Source organism: Mytilus edulis, chromosome 9, assembly GCF_963676685.1.
Source record: "Mytilus edulis chromosome 9, xbMytEdul2.2, whole genome shotgun sequence".
Lineage (NCBI taxonomy): Eukaryota > Metazoa > Mollusca > Bivalvia > Mytilida > Mytilidae > Mytilus > Mytilus edulis.
Window position 1 is genome coordinate 27258338 of NC_092352.1, and position 17094 is coordinate 27275431.

Sequence of the window (17094 nt, forward strand, 5' to 3'; positions counted from 1 at the left end):
CTAATGAGACAACTGTCCACAAGAGACCAAAATAACACAGACATTAACAACTATAGGTCACCGAACGGCCTTCAACAATAAGCAAAGCCCATACCGCATAGTCAGCTATAAAAGGCCCCGATAAGACAATGTAAAACAATACAAACGAGAAAACTAACGGCCTTATTTATATAAAAAAATGAACGAAAAACAAATATGTAACACATAAACAAACGAATTACAGGCTCCTGACTTCGGACAGGCACATACATAAATAATGTGGCGGGGTTAAACATGTTAGTTAGTCGGTTAAACCATGTGATTGAAAACAATAGACTGAACAGATTATTAACACTTTCAACTATCAATAAGCGTTAATTTTGTTACAGTTACGAAATTTTAACATTAAACATTAAACCGGTCATGATCTAATTATAGGTTAGACAATACTTGGTTATGTTTTATGAAGATTTAAGCCCAAGGCGAAGCCGAGGGCTTAAATCTTCATAAAACATGACCAAGTATTGTCTGACCAATTTAGAACATATTCACACTTTCGAGTGACCTTACAAAATTAGCCTTTCCCATTGTAATATTCAAACCTTAAAAAGAGTTCACATTTTATAATGAACCAAAACATAGATAATCATCATTTCAATGGATGGAATGAAATAGCACTGACATAGTTTGTGAGGACCGAACGGATAAATTGTTTTTCTTTTTCTTCTGCTTCAGGTAAAATTTAATACTAATATATCTTGATATTTTTTTATTTTAAAAAGCAACAGAATGTTATATTAATCCCCTTTTTGAAATTTGTTTTTTTTTTATAAATATAAAACTCTGTATAAGCATTTAAATTCAGACCGTTCAACGTTAAATGCTTACTTTTTTATTGATAACTTTATATGTATTGTGTTCACCGTAAAAAAATCCTTTGCTTTATATATTAGCAGCCTGAAATTGTTTTCTTGAAAGAAAAAAAATTCCCTCAAATGCCCTGTTTATAATAAATAAATATTATTTTACTTACATCCTTACCCCCATTGTTTTTGTTTATTCTATATATGTGTACCATTAGAACATTTATGAAAATGTGCAATATTCAAAATAATTTATTTTAATCTTTGCTCTTTCATCTTTAATCAGTAGGCTCTTTTCCAAGGGAAAATGCCTCAGGTGATTGTACACTTCATTAGTGCAGTTATTAAGAGTTCACTTTCATAATTAACTGACAATGAAAAGTCATTCATGTATAGCATTTCATAGTGCATGGAAAACCGTGTACTATGAAAATTAGAGGGTGAAAAACGGACTTTTCATTGGACGAGAAGGGGTGAGTATGTTCTAAGTTTGTGAATTATGTTTGCAGTTTTCTTGACATGCATTTTTGACGTGTCATCGTATTCATTTTATATTAGAAAACTATAGCAGTTATATTAGAAAAGTATCGCATTCATAAGTTTTTGATATTAAAAAATCATTGCTATGATATAAGACAAATATCGCATTGATATTTTAAAATATAGCAGTATCTTTGACTTATGGGTGATTTTGGATTAGCAAACAATTGAATTCATCTCAATTGCATTCCACTGAATTTACTACATGATATTTATAGAATGTGTACATTTACAAATGATAAATCATGCATTTTTGTTTCATTTATTCAACAATTCAATTTTCTCGTTTAAATACATTTTGCTTGTTTTTACATAAAATAATTCATGGAAATTACACACCATACGTATGTCGTGTTAAATGTCACCCTGTTTTAAGAAACGAGTCATTACTTTATACCGAGAAATCTGCCTTTCTTCGTACAAATGGTAACATTCGTCTGAAATTTCCCACAATGCAACTCGTTGATATAAGACAATATCGCTCGTTGATATAAGAAAAGTTTTTATCGAATCGCTTCTTCCATAGACTGATATAAACCAGAACTCGCACAATATAAATTTAAGCCTTGGATAAACTTCAGTCATGCTGGTCGTTATTGTTATGCCTTCATGCGGTACGGTTATCAAAATGAGTTTAGATTCAATGTTCGGGTGACATTTCTTTTTGAGTTCAGATTCAATGTTCGGGTGACATTTCTTTTTGAGTTCATTCAAAACACGAAGGTAAGCAAAATAGTTCCATAACTAAGTATGCTTCATACTGTTAAAATTTAAAAAAAAATGATGTTTGTACATATTATTTGAAATTAAGAAGATGTGGTTTCATTGCCAATGAAACAACTCTCTGCCAGAGACCAAATGACATAGAAGATTAAAACTATAGGTCACCGAACGGTTTTAAATAATGATCAAAACCCATACCGCATTGTCAGCGAATATTTTAGCAAATCAAACGAAAGAAATATAACGCCTGATTTATGTGCAAAACAATGAACGAAAAACAAATATGAGATACAGCAACTAACGACAACCTCTGAATTACATGCTCCTGACTTGGGACAGACACATACAGAATGTGGCCGGGTTATAAATATTTGCTGACTTATTAAAATTTCAAACCAGGTGGTAAATACAGTTTTGTAGATCAAATTCGAGGAAAAGAGATCGAAATTGTGGTAAAAACAATTTGAAACATATCTGTCGTCTTTTGTGAAACAGATATTCTATAACGGTCAATCAAATAGTGATGCTGTTCGTAAAATTTTCGAAGGGACGCACTTTGAATAGACCACTTTCGAGTTCATCCGTCACCGGAAAAAACTCGTCAATTATGCACGCCTTTATGACGTCATTTACCAGATAGAGGGGGTCGCCTGTATCCCTGCACTATTTACGTTCATCAAGCGTCTTAGTGATCGTCTTTGTGCAGGATAAACTAGAAATAATGATTGCTCTGTAGGTACTTACTGACAATTCCCTAATGACAGCAGTGTTGATTGTTAATTTTGAGAATTCAATTTGCCGAATAATTCGTATAATATAGAATTATAGTTTTCCAACCACTCGCTCAACATTGGAAGGGAAGTGACGACGCCCCAAAACGCACAAATGACGGTGATAAAAGCGCGTATAATTGACGAGTTTTTTCCGGTGACGGATGAACTCGAAAGTGGTCTATTCTTGGTTCAATAGTTTCCTTTTAACAGTGTATGTAAAGTGCGGATCCTAAAATATCATTTTCACTGTATATGCCAGAAATTTTTAATGTAGAATGATAAATAAACAGACGACTTTTTTTTTATTTTTGAAGAAAATGAAGAAAATGAGTTAAAAAGTATATGTTAAGAAACACATAATACTAATAAAACAAAGTAAGAGATGCGAACGGGTTTTTTTGGCGCCTAAATCCAAATAGCTGTGAAATATATACCAAAATAGGTGAATATTTAGGACATTTCACGAACAGATCGTGCAGGTGTTTTATAACTAACAGGTAAGATGTTGTTGCAGAAAAAATATTCATTTTAACACAATTATTAAAGTTGTATAACGTAGAATAGGTTTTGTCATTCAGTTTCTTCATATTGAACTGAATTCCACAATGATGCTTTCTTTATGCGAGTCATGTTTACTGTCGAATAATGATACTATTCTTTCATTTTCACTGTTGAGCGATTCATTAGTATTGTATATGCGGCGCATTTTCACTGTATGATATATTTATTTTTTTATCTATTACAGTGTATTTTTTAAAGCATGTAAAGCAAGACTTTAGTTAGCGTGCTTGCTTTGGTTTTTTTTGTACAATCATTATGATAACACCCAATTTAATCAAATATAATAATTATATAAATGCAGGTTAAACTATGCCGATACATATTGTTTAAAGATGTCAATCTTATTTACAAAGTTTGTATAAACAATTATACAAACTAAGCAATCAAGTCAACCAAAGTTTTGCTTTACATGCATTAGGAAATTAGCTGTAAAGCCTTAATTTAGCCGACTTGCTCAAACAATAGATAAAGTAAGAGACGGATTTGATAAAATTTAACTTACGGAGGAAAGTTTGGTTTTAAAACACTCTAAATAAATTCAATAGAAATAACATTTATTTCAAATGTATTCCATTTTTAAAATTTCTTATGAATCGTATAGGGATCTTTATCCTTGTTTTTTTTTTATCCATTTCCATATCCTTGTTTTTTTTATCCATTTCCATGACACTTCACCACTAATTACGTACATCTTGATAAAGATTGAATCGTTGTTTTTCCCGTTTAAAAGGTTTTACACTGGGGCCCTTTATAACTTGCTGTTCGGTGTGAGCCAAGACTCCACGTTGAAGACCGTATTTTGACGTATAAAGGTATACTTTTATAAATTGTGACTCGTTTTGAGAGTTATCTCATTGTCACATATGACATCTTATCTATCTGTGGCTCAACCCGAAACGAGACGGGACAAAAAGGGAAAAAAAAAACACACTTTTATAATATATTTATAATGGGCTTAATATGAGTCAGAAAAGAGTAGAATAGTGGGTCGCGTTGGGGTATAAGCGTGACACGTGATAGTCAAATGCACCATGATTGTGTCGTGAAAACGAGAAATAAAGTATAGCGGGACACGGAAAATTTAGAAAAATGAGAACTGCATAGTATAAGCAATGAGACCCCAGAAAAGGTTTTTTTTTTTTTTTATCTTCATCCTATTGTTACAGTCATGCCTTCAATAACAAATGTATCCCATGCATGCATTTTTATAGACAAAAGACCTTATGGATATTTGGGGTTCTTTGACATGCTGAATCTAACCTTGTATCCAGTTTGGGGTTTTTTACCAAGTTACCGAAATAGCCCACATAGAGGTCAAAAGGGTCTAAGATCATCAAACATGAATTGTAGCATGCATGTTGTGTACACTTACCCAAATGTGCATTGTTTGACCTCTGTGGTAGTATCCACTCGCGGATCTAGAAATTTTTATAAGTAGGGGTCCAATGACTACCTAAGAGGGGGCCCGCTCCAGTGATTCCATATAAAAGTAACCAAATGTTTTCCCAAAAAGGGGGCAACCCCCTGTCCCCCTAAGTCCTCCTCTTGTATGGAGCTGTTCATTACGGATAATTTTTTTTGTATCAAGGGTGCTCTACTTCACGTACCAATGTAAACAAAAAAGTTCGCCCACACCTTACATTTCATGTTTTAATGACTGTGGATAATTTATGTCACATACCGTTTCACCTTATACAGTTAAAATCATGCAAGCAACAATCGAGTCAAGAACATTTGTTCTACCAAAACTGTCTTTTTCAGAATATGGAATTTGAAGCAGTTGATGGTACAACTGGGGAAAGTTAATCTTTTATAAGCTTTTCTGTCACCATTGCGTTACAAGATGCATATTTCTCTGTTCGCTAGTGTATTTATTGCGTGGAAGATAATGTCCTCAAATGTACTCGTCTCTATTTTACACAGACTGCACTTAAACTCCGCAATATCAATCTTTGACTTAAAAAAAATACAGAAATATCTTTTAATTTTTTTTTAAATCAAGGAAAAACGTAATTTGAAGAATACAATATGACATTTTGAGAAGCGTTTTTGTTACAAGTTTGAAAAGCTATATTTTTTTTTATAAAGAATGAATGAGGAGTTTGTATTTCAATTTGAAAATACATTTATCATAATTCTAAAGTCATCAACTAAGTTTTTTCATTTGTTTCAAGTGCATTTATCACATAATTCTACAATAAAAATTCCTCGCATCTTCGAAAATTCCACATCAGAAATGACTGCACTAACAGTGATAATTCATCGCATCTATAGTTAAAATGGATCGCTTTCAAAAATCGATATGCATATTATGTTGCTTTTATTTATATTAACACTTATTTGAACTTTAATGCTATGTTTGTACATAATAAAGACATATCACAATGAAAATATGTAAAAACTTTCCTTCAAATCAATTAATTTGGTATTTTCAAAACGTAAACAAATACAGTTTTCCCATGACCCTTTATTCTACAATAGACATACCCGCATATGACAGTGAAAATGAACTAGCTGGATTCGCACTTTATATACACTGTTTTAAGCAGTAAGACTTTATCTGGGAAATCATGATAGGAAATGCAAGCCCGTTAATCACGGTCGTATCATACACATGTATATTCAATATGAAATAAATAGGATCTTTGTTTGATATAATTTCAAGTATTTTCGTTCTCTATTTATATAATTTAAAAGGAGTCAGGAAAACATTCGTGATGACGAATTTATCCGCCAATAACATCATCCAAATATTATATATTTATTCTTAACTGATTTTTTTTTTGAAAATTTATAAAGAACATTTTTTTTGCATATTTTTAAAATCATGTTTATCTCGCTTTACACTATAACCTTTTTTTTAAATGAAGTTTTTTTGGCTTCTTGGCCCAAATATCGACCGTTTCCAATTCTTAATTTTGCTTCTGTTTCCAATTACCGATAAGAGATTAGTTTCAAAATAAAAAGTAATTTCTACTACACAGTACTAGACATGAAACCATAGAGGTTAGACTGCACTTTTTCGCTATCTAAAATAAAACGTTTTTGCAAAGATTGGAAATAAAGGTAAATTTTGTCAAAGGACGAAATAAAGGAACAAATTAAAATATGCATATAAAGGGACTAGAAACCCTGCCTGCTGATTTGCCCCTGCTCATTCACCGAAAATAGAACATATTGTATGATAACATTACTAATAATATTTTTAGGATCAGACGTAAAGCTTTTTCCTTCTGAAGTATATATATTTATAAGGACTGTTTGTAATCGTAAATATTTAATAAAGAGACTGAATAGCTAATTAAAAACAGATGTTTATCATTCATTCAAACAATAGAAATAGTCAAATACCTATAGAAAAGAGGGAACATATACCAACAGATCAATAAATGACTAAAACAAAACAAAAAGACACACAAGAAACTACAGCCCACAAACAATACACAGATAACTAAAGATTGAGCACCATGAGCTCCAGCGATGGAACTAAGGTTCACTGAATGGGTAAGCAACTCCTGTTATCACAAGGAGTCATCGAGTTAATAACTAAAATAAGTTAAAATTTCGCTGAAAAGTCTCATTTGGTGATTTCACAATCTAAAATAACACGAGTATTATGCCTACCCATGTTAAAACTACAATAAAGCATAGCTTGCATCAATTATTTCGATTCTGATTAGGACAATTAAATAGACAATAACTGTTTAGTGTCTTTAAATATTAGCTGTATTTGTACGAGGCTAGGAAACAAGGTGTATGCGAGCTTTTAGCGAGCTACTACACCTGTTTCGAGCCGAGTACAAATACAACTGATATTTAAAGACACTAAACAGTTATTGTCTTTATCCTGCAATTAATTCTGTATATTGTTTGTATTTTGAAAGACACAAAAACTAACATATTTAGTATTTATTTTCGATTTGTAATCCCTTGAGGCCCGCGTAGTAATATCAAAATCACACATTACGCTGAAGACGGGTTCGCAAAAAAAGAATCTCAAATGGTCAACAATAATACATCGCTCAAGGTGAATAATTATCTATTTTAACAGAACAACTAATTTCAACAGTAAAAAGAAATAACAAAGCATTGTCAAATTTGAAACAGAAGTGTACGAGTTGTCCTACGCTTCAGACTTGAACTTTACTAAAGATGCATGCTGAAATTGACATGGTTGATTTTTGTAACACAATCATACACATTCAAGTTTTGAAATCGACAATTGTCATCGTCATTGGAATGCAACTGGAATACACATTCTGAGGTCACACAGGTTCAGACAATACTCAGTCCGGCAGTGGGCGGAGATTTAAAGCGATATCTGTATAGTATACAGATACAGCATAGCGATATCTGTATAGTATACAGATACAGCATAGCGATATCTGTATAGTATACAGATACAGCATAGCGATATCTGTAGGGCTGTATCTGTATAGTAGGACACCCAATTGCAGGATAAGGTAATTTATCCTGCAATTGGATGTTCTTCTATACACATACAGCCCTACAGATATCGCTATACTGTATCTGTATACTATACAGATATCGCTTTAAAGCTCCGCCCACTGCCGGACTGAGTATTCTATTGGGCGTATGACATTTGCGCCGATTTTGAAAATTTTCATTCTTTCATTTGCGCCGATTTCATTTTTTCATTTGCGCCGATATTATATTTTTTCCTAATTGGATTTACAGGTAATTTACAGGTAAATTCATTCTTTTACATTGACTGATCACAGAGTATAAAGACAAATCAAGTGACATTGCGATTGGTAAATGGCTGTCCCAATGTTTCGGGTTACCATTCCTTTCCCTAAATGAAATCGATGACTGCTTCACATTTGACATTGTCCTTCTGATGACAAATGTCATACATTCTTAGACAACGTACAAGTACACATTCCATAACGGTCAATTTGTGATTGCGTCCATAACATTAACGAAGGGATGATTTCAACTTCACCATTTGGAGCTCTTGGTTTAATAGCTTCTATGTGAGAAATTGCGAACTCTAGAAATGCCCCCACCAGTACGTATGCATGGTATGCCAGACAAAGAAAAGATGGCCTTTGTTATCGACAATTACGCCAAATATAGAAGAGACGAAATCATAAGAAAGGAACATATTAGATGTGTTGCCTATACATACTCGGCAAGAACAGATTTATGATTTGAATGTATTCCGTTTTTATGGATTTGAATGCTGTACATATATTTTTAATTCGTCATTTTAGTATAAACATAGTGCTTTTATCTTAGGTTTTTACTTCTTGATTTTAAGCAGAAGACAACAGTTATATACATGTTCTGATTGACAATTCATAATATATGTACAACTGGGTAACGGAAGAGGTCTTTAATGATAAATGAAAATAACATTACTGGGATGGAGAGTTGTCTCATTGGCACTCATATCACATCTTCTTATATCATTTCACCTGTAATTTACCTGTTATTTACCTGTAAAAAAATCGGCGCAAATGAAAGAAAAAATCGGCGCAAATGAAATGCAGATCGGTGCAAATGCAAAACGCCGGTTTGAACCTACGTGACCTAAGAATGTGTATTGCAGTAGCATTCCAATGACTTATTTTTTGCGAATTAACGATTTCTTTTATACGTTCTGTTTGTTTTCAAAAATTTCTTTAGAGCAATAAGAATCACACAAATTTTCTGATAACATACACACATGAACAGGAGTATTTTCTACGATGACAACTATCGATTTCAAAACTTAAATGTTTATGATTGTGTAACAAAAATAACCATGTCAATTTCAGCATGCATGTTTAGTGAATGTCGAGTCTGAAGCGTAGAACAACTCGTACACTCTTGTTTCAAATTGGACAATTTGTTGTTATTTGTTTTTACTGTTGAAATTAGTTGTTATGTTAAAATAGATAATTATTCACCTTGAGCGATGTATTATTGTTGACCATTCTTTTTTTTTTTTTACCTCTTTTGATGTCGGACTCGGATTTCTCTTGAACTGAATTTTACTGTGCGTATTGTTATGCGTTTAATTTTCTACATTAGCTAGAGGTATCATAGGGGAAGGGTTGAGATCTCAAAAAACATGTTTAACCCCGCCGCTTTTTTGCGCCTGTCCCAAGTCAGGAACCTCTGGCCTTTGTTAGTCTTGTATGATTTTTAATTTCATTTTCTTGTGTATAATTCGGAGTTTAGTATGTCGTCCATTATCACTGAACTAGTATATATGTGTTTAGGGGCCAGCTGAAGGACGCCTCCGGGAGCGGGAGTTTTTCTCGCTGCATTGAAGACCTATTGGTGACCTTCTGCTGTTGTCTGTTATATGGTCGGGTTGTTGTCTCTTTGACACATTCCCCATTTCCATTTTCAATTTTAAAAGAATTGCATTTTTATTTGTTTCTCAACTGCAATTGAAATAAGTGTAATTAAATGTTTTACAGATGTTTTTTCGAGTTGTGTTTTTGGTTGTGTTGTATCCAATGTTGTCTAAAAGTCAATCAAGCACGAATACTCTGGTTGTTACAACAACAGCGGGGAGTGTAGAAGGAGTGTCCATGTCTATAAATAACATGTTTCTTCAAAGTTTCTATGGAATTCCTTATGCTGAACCACCAGAAAGATTCAAGAAACCAACACCAGTAAAATCTTGGGTAGGTACAAAAGACTGCACACAACCAGGAGGAAAAATATGCAGCCAAGCTATAATTCAAGAGTTAGCAGGCTTTCTTCCAAGTACAGATGTCAGTGAAGACTGTCTTTTACTAGATATATTCGTTCCGGTATCAAATGCAAAAGTGAACACAAAAAAAGCAGTAGTTATTTGGTTTGCAGGAGACAACTTCGAGTTTGGCCAGAGAGGACTTATACCTACGTCAGATTTGGTTATGTACGGAGACGTGATTAACGTAGTTGTAGCGTTTCGATTAGGTGTTTTTGGATTCCTTTCAACTGGTGATTCTGTTATTCCTGGAAACTTTGGATTATGGGACCAGAAAATGGCAATAGAATGGATAAAAGCAAATATAAATGCCTTTGGGGGCGATTCTGATCAAATCACACTTGCAGGTTTCGGTGCCGGTGCAGTATCTGCCACTCTACAAGCACATCATAAATTAAATGACGGAAACTTTCAAAGACTTTTGATTTATTCTGATGTTTCTCATTTGTATGGAAATGTCGTTGGGGAAAACTTTGGCTTCATAATGAACATTGCGAGAGCTTTAACAAGAGGGTTATGTCCAAGCAATTCAAAATTGTTGTTGCAATCAAAGGAAATTTATGACTGTTTAACTTCTAAAACTGAAGCAGAATTAATCAGTGAGACAAAAACAGCAGTGGCTACCGCGAATGGGTTTTCTAAATTGAAACTTGAATTTGATTTTCGACCAGTTTTTGATAACGATTTTATCAAAGACCTTTACTTTACAGAGATCCTACCCGTTGATCTATTGACAACAGTATCTGAAAACGAACATGCACTTAAGGTTTACGAACAACTAATTCCTTATCAAACACAATACAGTTTTGACATAAATAAGAACATTCCGAGATCCGTTCTTTGCGATGTTGTTGTCCCAACCATTGCTGACTCTCACTTGCCAACAAAAAATAAAGAGAAGATAATAAATAATATATGCACTAGATACACCTCAAGTGACGAAACAGAGCAAAGTCGTAATGTTCTAAGATTAATTGGAGATTTTTATAATTATGTACCAATTTCGGAGCTGATGTACGATCATGCCGACTATCATCTCGGAGAAAATAATTATTTTTGCCTCTGGTCTCAAAAATCGCCGCTGGATGACGTACTAACAAGTTTGACCTGGATGGAAGGAACAGTTCAAAATGATGCTCTTGTATATTTACTAGGAATTAAATCTTATCAAACGATTGATCCAGCTGCTATTTCCGACGAACTTATCGCATTCGCAGAATCCACTATACAAATGTACAGTAACTTCATCAAAACAGGGTGAGTATTTTCAAGTAGTATTTCATTTCTGAATCCACTATACAAATGTACAGTAACTTCATCAAAACAGGGTGAGTATTTTCAAGTAGTATTTCATTTCTGAATCCCCTATACAAATGTACAGTAACTTCATCAAATAGGGTGAGTATTGTCAAGTAGTATTTCATTTCTGAATCCACTATACAAATGTACAGTAACTTCATCAAATCAAGGTGAGTATTTCAAGTAGTATTTCATTTCTAATTATAGAACAAAGTAAAGTTTAACGAATGAGTATTATTTCAGTTGAAAAAAAGTCCAAATCTGAAATAATGGCGATAAAGAAAGATATAAACCGTTGCAATTGTGCAGGGATTAAATAAATGTCATTATATATCTAATTGCTAGCAAAATGCTTTTTGACTTTAGAGTTTTCCTCTCGTGTGAACTACTGCGCATTACTATGTTTTTTTATAAATGGATGCCAGCTGAACTGTTTAAGTACTCTGTTAGCGTGCACAATTAAAATATCCAATATCAAAACGTATCCTTATTTGTGCTAAAGAACCAAGATTTCATTGTAAAAGGAGATGCGGTATGATTGCCAATGAGACAACTATCAACCAAAGTTCAAATAAGAGAATGTAATTAGAGGGAACCATCGGCCTGTAACAATGAGAAGAAAACCTATACCGATCAAATTAATGCAATACTAGTTAACTTATCGTGTGCTTAAATAAATTAAACACTTGTACTAAGTAATTAGAATGTTTGCGTAGACTTATACATTTGGTTATAGTCAATTTAAGAACAGTTTTCATTTTTCAGAAACCCAAATTCTAACGCACAAATATGGCCACCATACAATGCAGACGATGAAGAATATATCCAAATGAAGCTACAGCCAACAACAGGTTCTTTTCTGTTCGAGGACAGGATGTATTACTGGCTTTATGAAGAATATCTATATCCTTCACCGTTACCAACCGATTCAATCGTACAACCAGTACAACCAGTAAAAACGACAGTACTATCTACAAAAGCAACATCAAAAACAACGTCAACAAAAACAACAACGACATCAACACCATCAAAACAACTACCAAAAACTACAAAACAACCACTTGTTCTTCCAAAATTAGATGCGACAACCATCTCACCGGACCCTGTAAATGCATCGGTTATGATTAGATTCAGTCTGGTAATGGGTATTCTGTTGATAATCCAGATAGTTCTATTGTATAAGTCCTGAATAAACCATTTGTCTTCACATGTATCATTATCTTAATGCGGTCTTATTGTGTAACACAGTGTATGTTACACTGCAAGTTGACTGTTAGGCCCCAGGTTATCATCAGATTAGTATATAGACAATGCTTCTTTACTGACCTTATTTATATCCGAAGGGCGCTACAATTTGATTCGTATGGGTGCTAGGAAAAAGCAGGAGTGTTAATTTTTTTTTAGGTAGGATGAGATTCTTTGAAGGGAAAAAGCAGGATGACAAGTTACGTAAAAAAAGTCAGGATAAACTAATAAAAAGAGGCAGGACTAAATAGATTGAAAAATAAAAAGGCAGGACAGAGAATTCATCTTAAAAAATGCCGGATAAAATTTCCTAGCCACCCTATCCCCTACCCCCTATAAAATCAAATGGTACATGTAGCTTTTTTAGTTTCTTAAATTCTCCGTTGATAAATTTTAATCTTTTATAAAAACTACCCAATTTGATATACCATTGTACATCTGTTTGATATCATTGACTTTACCGGAATTTCTTAACTTGTATTCAAATCTGGCTGTGATTAAATGCTAATAAAACTATTGCAATTTTAAAGTTTTTAATTGACAAAAAAATACAACATACAACATGCATGATTTTTTTTAGTTTCTTTTTAACATTTTATTCTTACATAATTAAATTCATTTGACAATCATTTACACGAACTTTTTGTGAAAAGAATATCAATTATCTAAGCTAAGGCATTATTTCTTTTGAAGATTTTTGAGGATTTTTTTTTTTAAATTCTATGATAATATTTGTGCAATGTTGAACATGATAGCCGTCATTAATCCGAATAAGTAATACAGTAGTTGTAATAAAAGTTATATTTTAGTCATGCATAACTGATATTGACGAATTTATAATAGTTCGTCCATACATCGTTGTTCTTGAAACAATCATTATTAGTATACATGTAAGTTTCCTGACGTATAAGAGCCATTGAGGATGAGCTCCAGAGAAATCAGACTAGTGGCGTTTCGTTCGTTTGTTTGTTGGGAAAGGAGAGGAAATGCAACCGCTTGTACAGATAAACGACAGAATTACCATACAAGCATTTATAGTCAACACAATCAGAAAGAGTTCCCATCGTTAGACGGGGAATATGAAGGCTTCCAAGAATGAACAAGTGACATGTCTATAACTCTGAACAGTTAGAAAACAGACTTTCGACATCGACCGCTTGTTCTTAATATTTGAAACTGTATGTATATATATACGTATACGTTTATGATATATATAGTGATGAGTTCTTGCGTCTGACAAAAACTAAATTCCTTCATGGTTATATCTTGCCATACGTTTATATTGGTTTGTAAGGTGATTACTCACAATCGTTATTTGAAAATCCTGTTTGTGAGATGTAGATTCATTTCAATACAGAAATTTCGTCTATATATTTCACAAGTGTATAACACGGAGAAGCTCTGAAGGTCCATTACTCCCATTTTGTTTGGGTGTGAACCATCGATGTTTACAGCAATATCACAGAATAAGATGATGATGGTAGAAAGAACTATGGGCGTCATGTGGCAAATATTACATGCATATCGGACAATGAGTTGTCAATCTGTATGAAAAGATTTCCAATACAACCATATTATTGAGAAGGAATGTTTACATGCTATACTCTCGTACTAGTATTACAGGGTTCTTGTGGCGTTCACCTTAGACACACATCTTTTCAACGATGTTTAAAAAAAAGACAGAACCAATTTAATGTCATATTTCCCTATTTTTTAAATATAACTAAAAGTCTTTTATCTGACAAGAATACCCCTATTTAGCGAACAAGTAATTTATTCTTTTTTCTGTTATTGAATACCAAGAAAGAAAATAAATCCCGAAATTAATTTGAAACTTTGATACTCAAAAGTTTCCCAGCAAAATATTCACATTCCCTGGGGGTAATTAGTGTTCGTCCAGTGGCATATATAACAATTGTGATGACGAATTACTTCCTTTGTTCGAGAACAATCTTATTGAAATATAAATCTGTGATTTTACTAGGTCCACAGCTTCAATGAACCAAAGCAAAAGTTATACATCGACCTGTATTTAAATCAAATTGGTTCTCTTCTTCTTCTGGTATACAATAGTCTATCGACATTCGATGATTACATACTGTTGGCATACGTGGACTAGTCTATTTACAACACTTTTACCCCTATTTATTCAAAATATATGTTTTTTTCTTATGTTCAATGTATACATGTATATATTTTAAATTGCGCTAGAGTTCCGTAACTTTCTATCCAGTCGTATAAACGAATCGTCGGCAAGTGCGTACATTTTTTTAAATCAATATTTCTGGTCTGTTCCAATCTGTCCTTCACTATTGACAATGACTATAATATTACATTTTCCCAAATTCACCCTTGGACAAAATATTTGAATAGATTTTAATTTCATCAAATCTTATTTTTTGGGTATTATTTATATGTTTATGAATTATATTCTTTACACCAGAAATGTTATTTATAAACAAGCGTATGAGTTTAGTAATGACAAGTAAGACAGAGTTGTATATTATTCATCTGATAGTTCAAAATGGAAAGTTATAAGTTATAAGTTATCAGCCGTGTACACTGATCAATACCTGCAGAAGTAATACCTTTAGCCATGCTGGTGATCAGATGAGGGAAGATCAAAATATATTTGTTTATTACTTTAAAGAATTATGAACAAATTAGATTTTCGAAAACAATTTTCACGGAACACTTATTTATGATTTCAACTTTGACTTTTCACCTAATTCCAATATCAACAGTTTAAAAACAACAGACCATGGTAATTTAAAAAAAGTAAGAATATTTTTCGTATCAAGTTAGTTAGTCGGAAAAAACAACCGTACGATTGACAAAATATCGACACGCAATTACGACTACATCGGTTACTGTAGTTTTGTTTCTTTGTGGTTTATAGACATATCGTTTTTATTAATCGGGAAAGAAGACAAAATGGCGGATCGCAGAGAATTGATACTCTAAATTTAAAATCGATGGTGATTGCTTATCTAGCGGAATAAAACTTTAATATCTATGAATTTGAGCATTTTTATACAGAATGATCATAATATCAATTTTTGATTTTTTTGCGAAGTTTCCCTTTAAGTAATTAAGGTTCCTACTTATTCAGTCAAAGTTGTCCTTGTATGAATTTAGTTACTAGTATCCCTTTTCATCAAATAGCTCCTGGGACACAGAATTATAAAAGTTTTCCAAACTTGTTTCCGATTCCCATACACGAATATCATGTAACATTGTAATACTTTATTGATGTAATTTTTCATTAATAACTACTAGTATTTAAACTAAACTAAATAGTTCCTCATTTATCCTGGTTTTAATGCATCCTTTTGCTTTCAAACTTTTGTTTAGCATTTAGGAGCATGTAATTCAGTGGTTGTCGTTTGTGCACATGTTTTACGGTCGTTTTTCGTTTATTTGTATGCCCCAACTACGATAGATTTCTGGTCTGTGGGTCCGTTCGTTCGTCTGTTCGTTCGTTCGTCCGTCAGTCTGACACGCTTCAGGTTAAAGTTTTTAGTCAAGGTAGTTTTTGATACAGTTGAAGTCCAATCAACTTGAAACTTAGTACACATGTTCCCTATAATATGATCCTTCTTATTTAAAAAATCAGATTTTTAACCCCAATTTCATGGTCCACTGAACATAAAAAATGATAGTGCGAGTTTCAGGTTGAGTTTTTGGTCAAGGTAGTTTTTGATGAAGTTGAAGTCCAACATAGAAAATGATAGTGTGAGTAAGGCATCTATGTGCTATGGACACATTCTTGTTTGTACACAATTAGGCCGTTAGTTTTTTCGTTTGAATTGTTTTACATTGTCATTTAGGGGCCTTTTATAGCTGACGATGCGGTATTAGCTTTGTTCATTGTTGTAGGCCGTACGGTGATCTATAGTTGTTAACATGTGTCATTTGGTCTTTTTTGGACAGTTGTCTCATTGGCAATCATACCACATCTTCTTTTTTTTAATAATTATATGAAGATCCAGAAAAGCGGTTTAAACGGACCAAATTTTAAAAGTTCTACTTTCATTTTATTAGTAGATTCAACTATTGAGTGCTTGAAATTTAATACAAATAGTGCATGCTATCTACTTGGCAGTTGTTTTCAAAACCTCGCCCAATCAAATTCCTTGATTTCCCGTCTCAGCTTCATAGTCCATACTTTTTACCGTGTACTTTTTTAGTTGTGAGACCAATAAGTGTCCAAAATTCAATTGGTGTATGAAATTGTTTTATACATCATGATTATGAAAACCTTTGGTTTCAAAAATATTTCTTTAATGCTATAATCACCTTATACCCTTATGGTGAATACATTAAAACATAAAGAACGAAAATATACGATTTTGGACGCCAGACGTGCGTTTCGTCTACAAAAAACTCACCAGTCACT

General features: G+C 33.0%; 1 protein-coding gene across 1 annotated transcript; it reads left to right on the top strand.

The window, feature by feature from the left end:
• The first annotated feature begins 2052 nt into the window (after nucleotides 1-2052).
• On the top strand, nucleotides 2053-12655 carry LOC139487962 (bile salt-activated lipase-like). Its single transcript, XM_071273243.1, has 3 exons — nucleotides 2053-2105; nucleotides 9874-11408; nucleotides 12216-12655. The coding sequence occupies exons 2-3, from the start codon at nucleotides 9874-9876 to the stop codon at nucleotides 12637-12639; spliced, it is 1959 nt and encodes a 652-aa protein (XP_071129344.1). The 5' UTR covers nucleotides 2053-2105; the 3' UTR covers nucleotides 12640-12655.
• The last annotated feature ends 4439 nt before the right edge of the window (nucleotides 12656-17094 follow it).

Excerpts from the sequence above, each read along its gene's own strand:
- LOC139487962 (XM_071273243.1), top strand. The coding sequence starts at position 9,874 with ATGTTTTTTCGAGTTGTGTTTTTGGTTGTGTTGTATCCAATGTTGTCT. Across the intron at positions 11,409-12,215 it reads AGTAACTTCATCAAAACAGG|AAACCCAAATTCTAACGCAC; the intron begins GTGAGTATTTTC and ends TTCATTTTTCAG.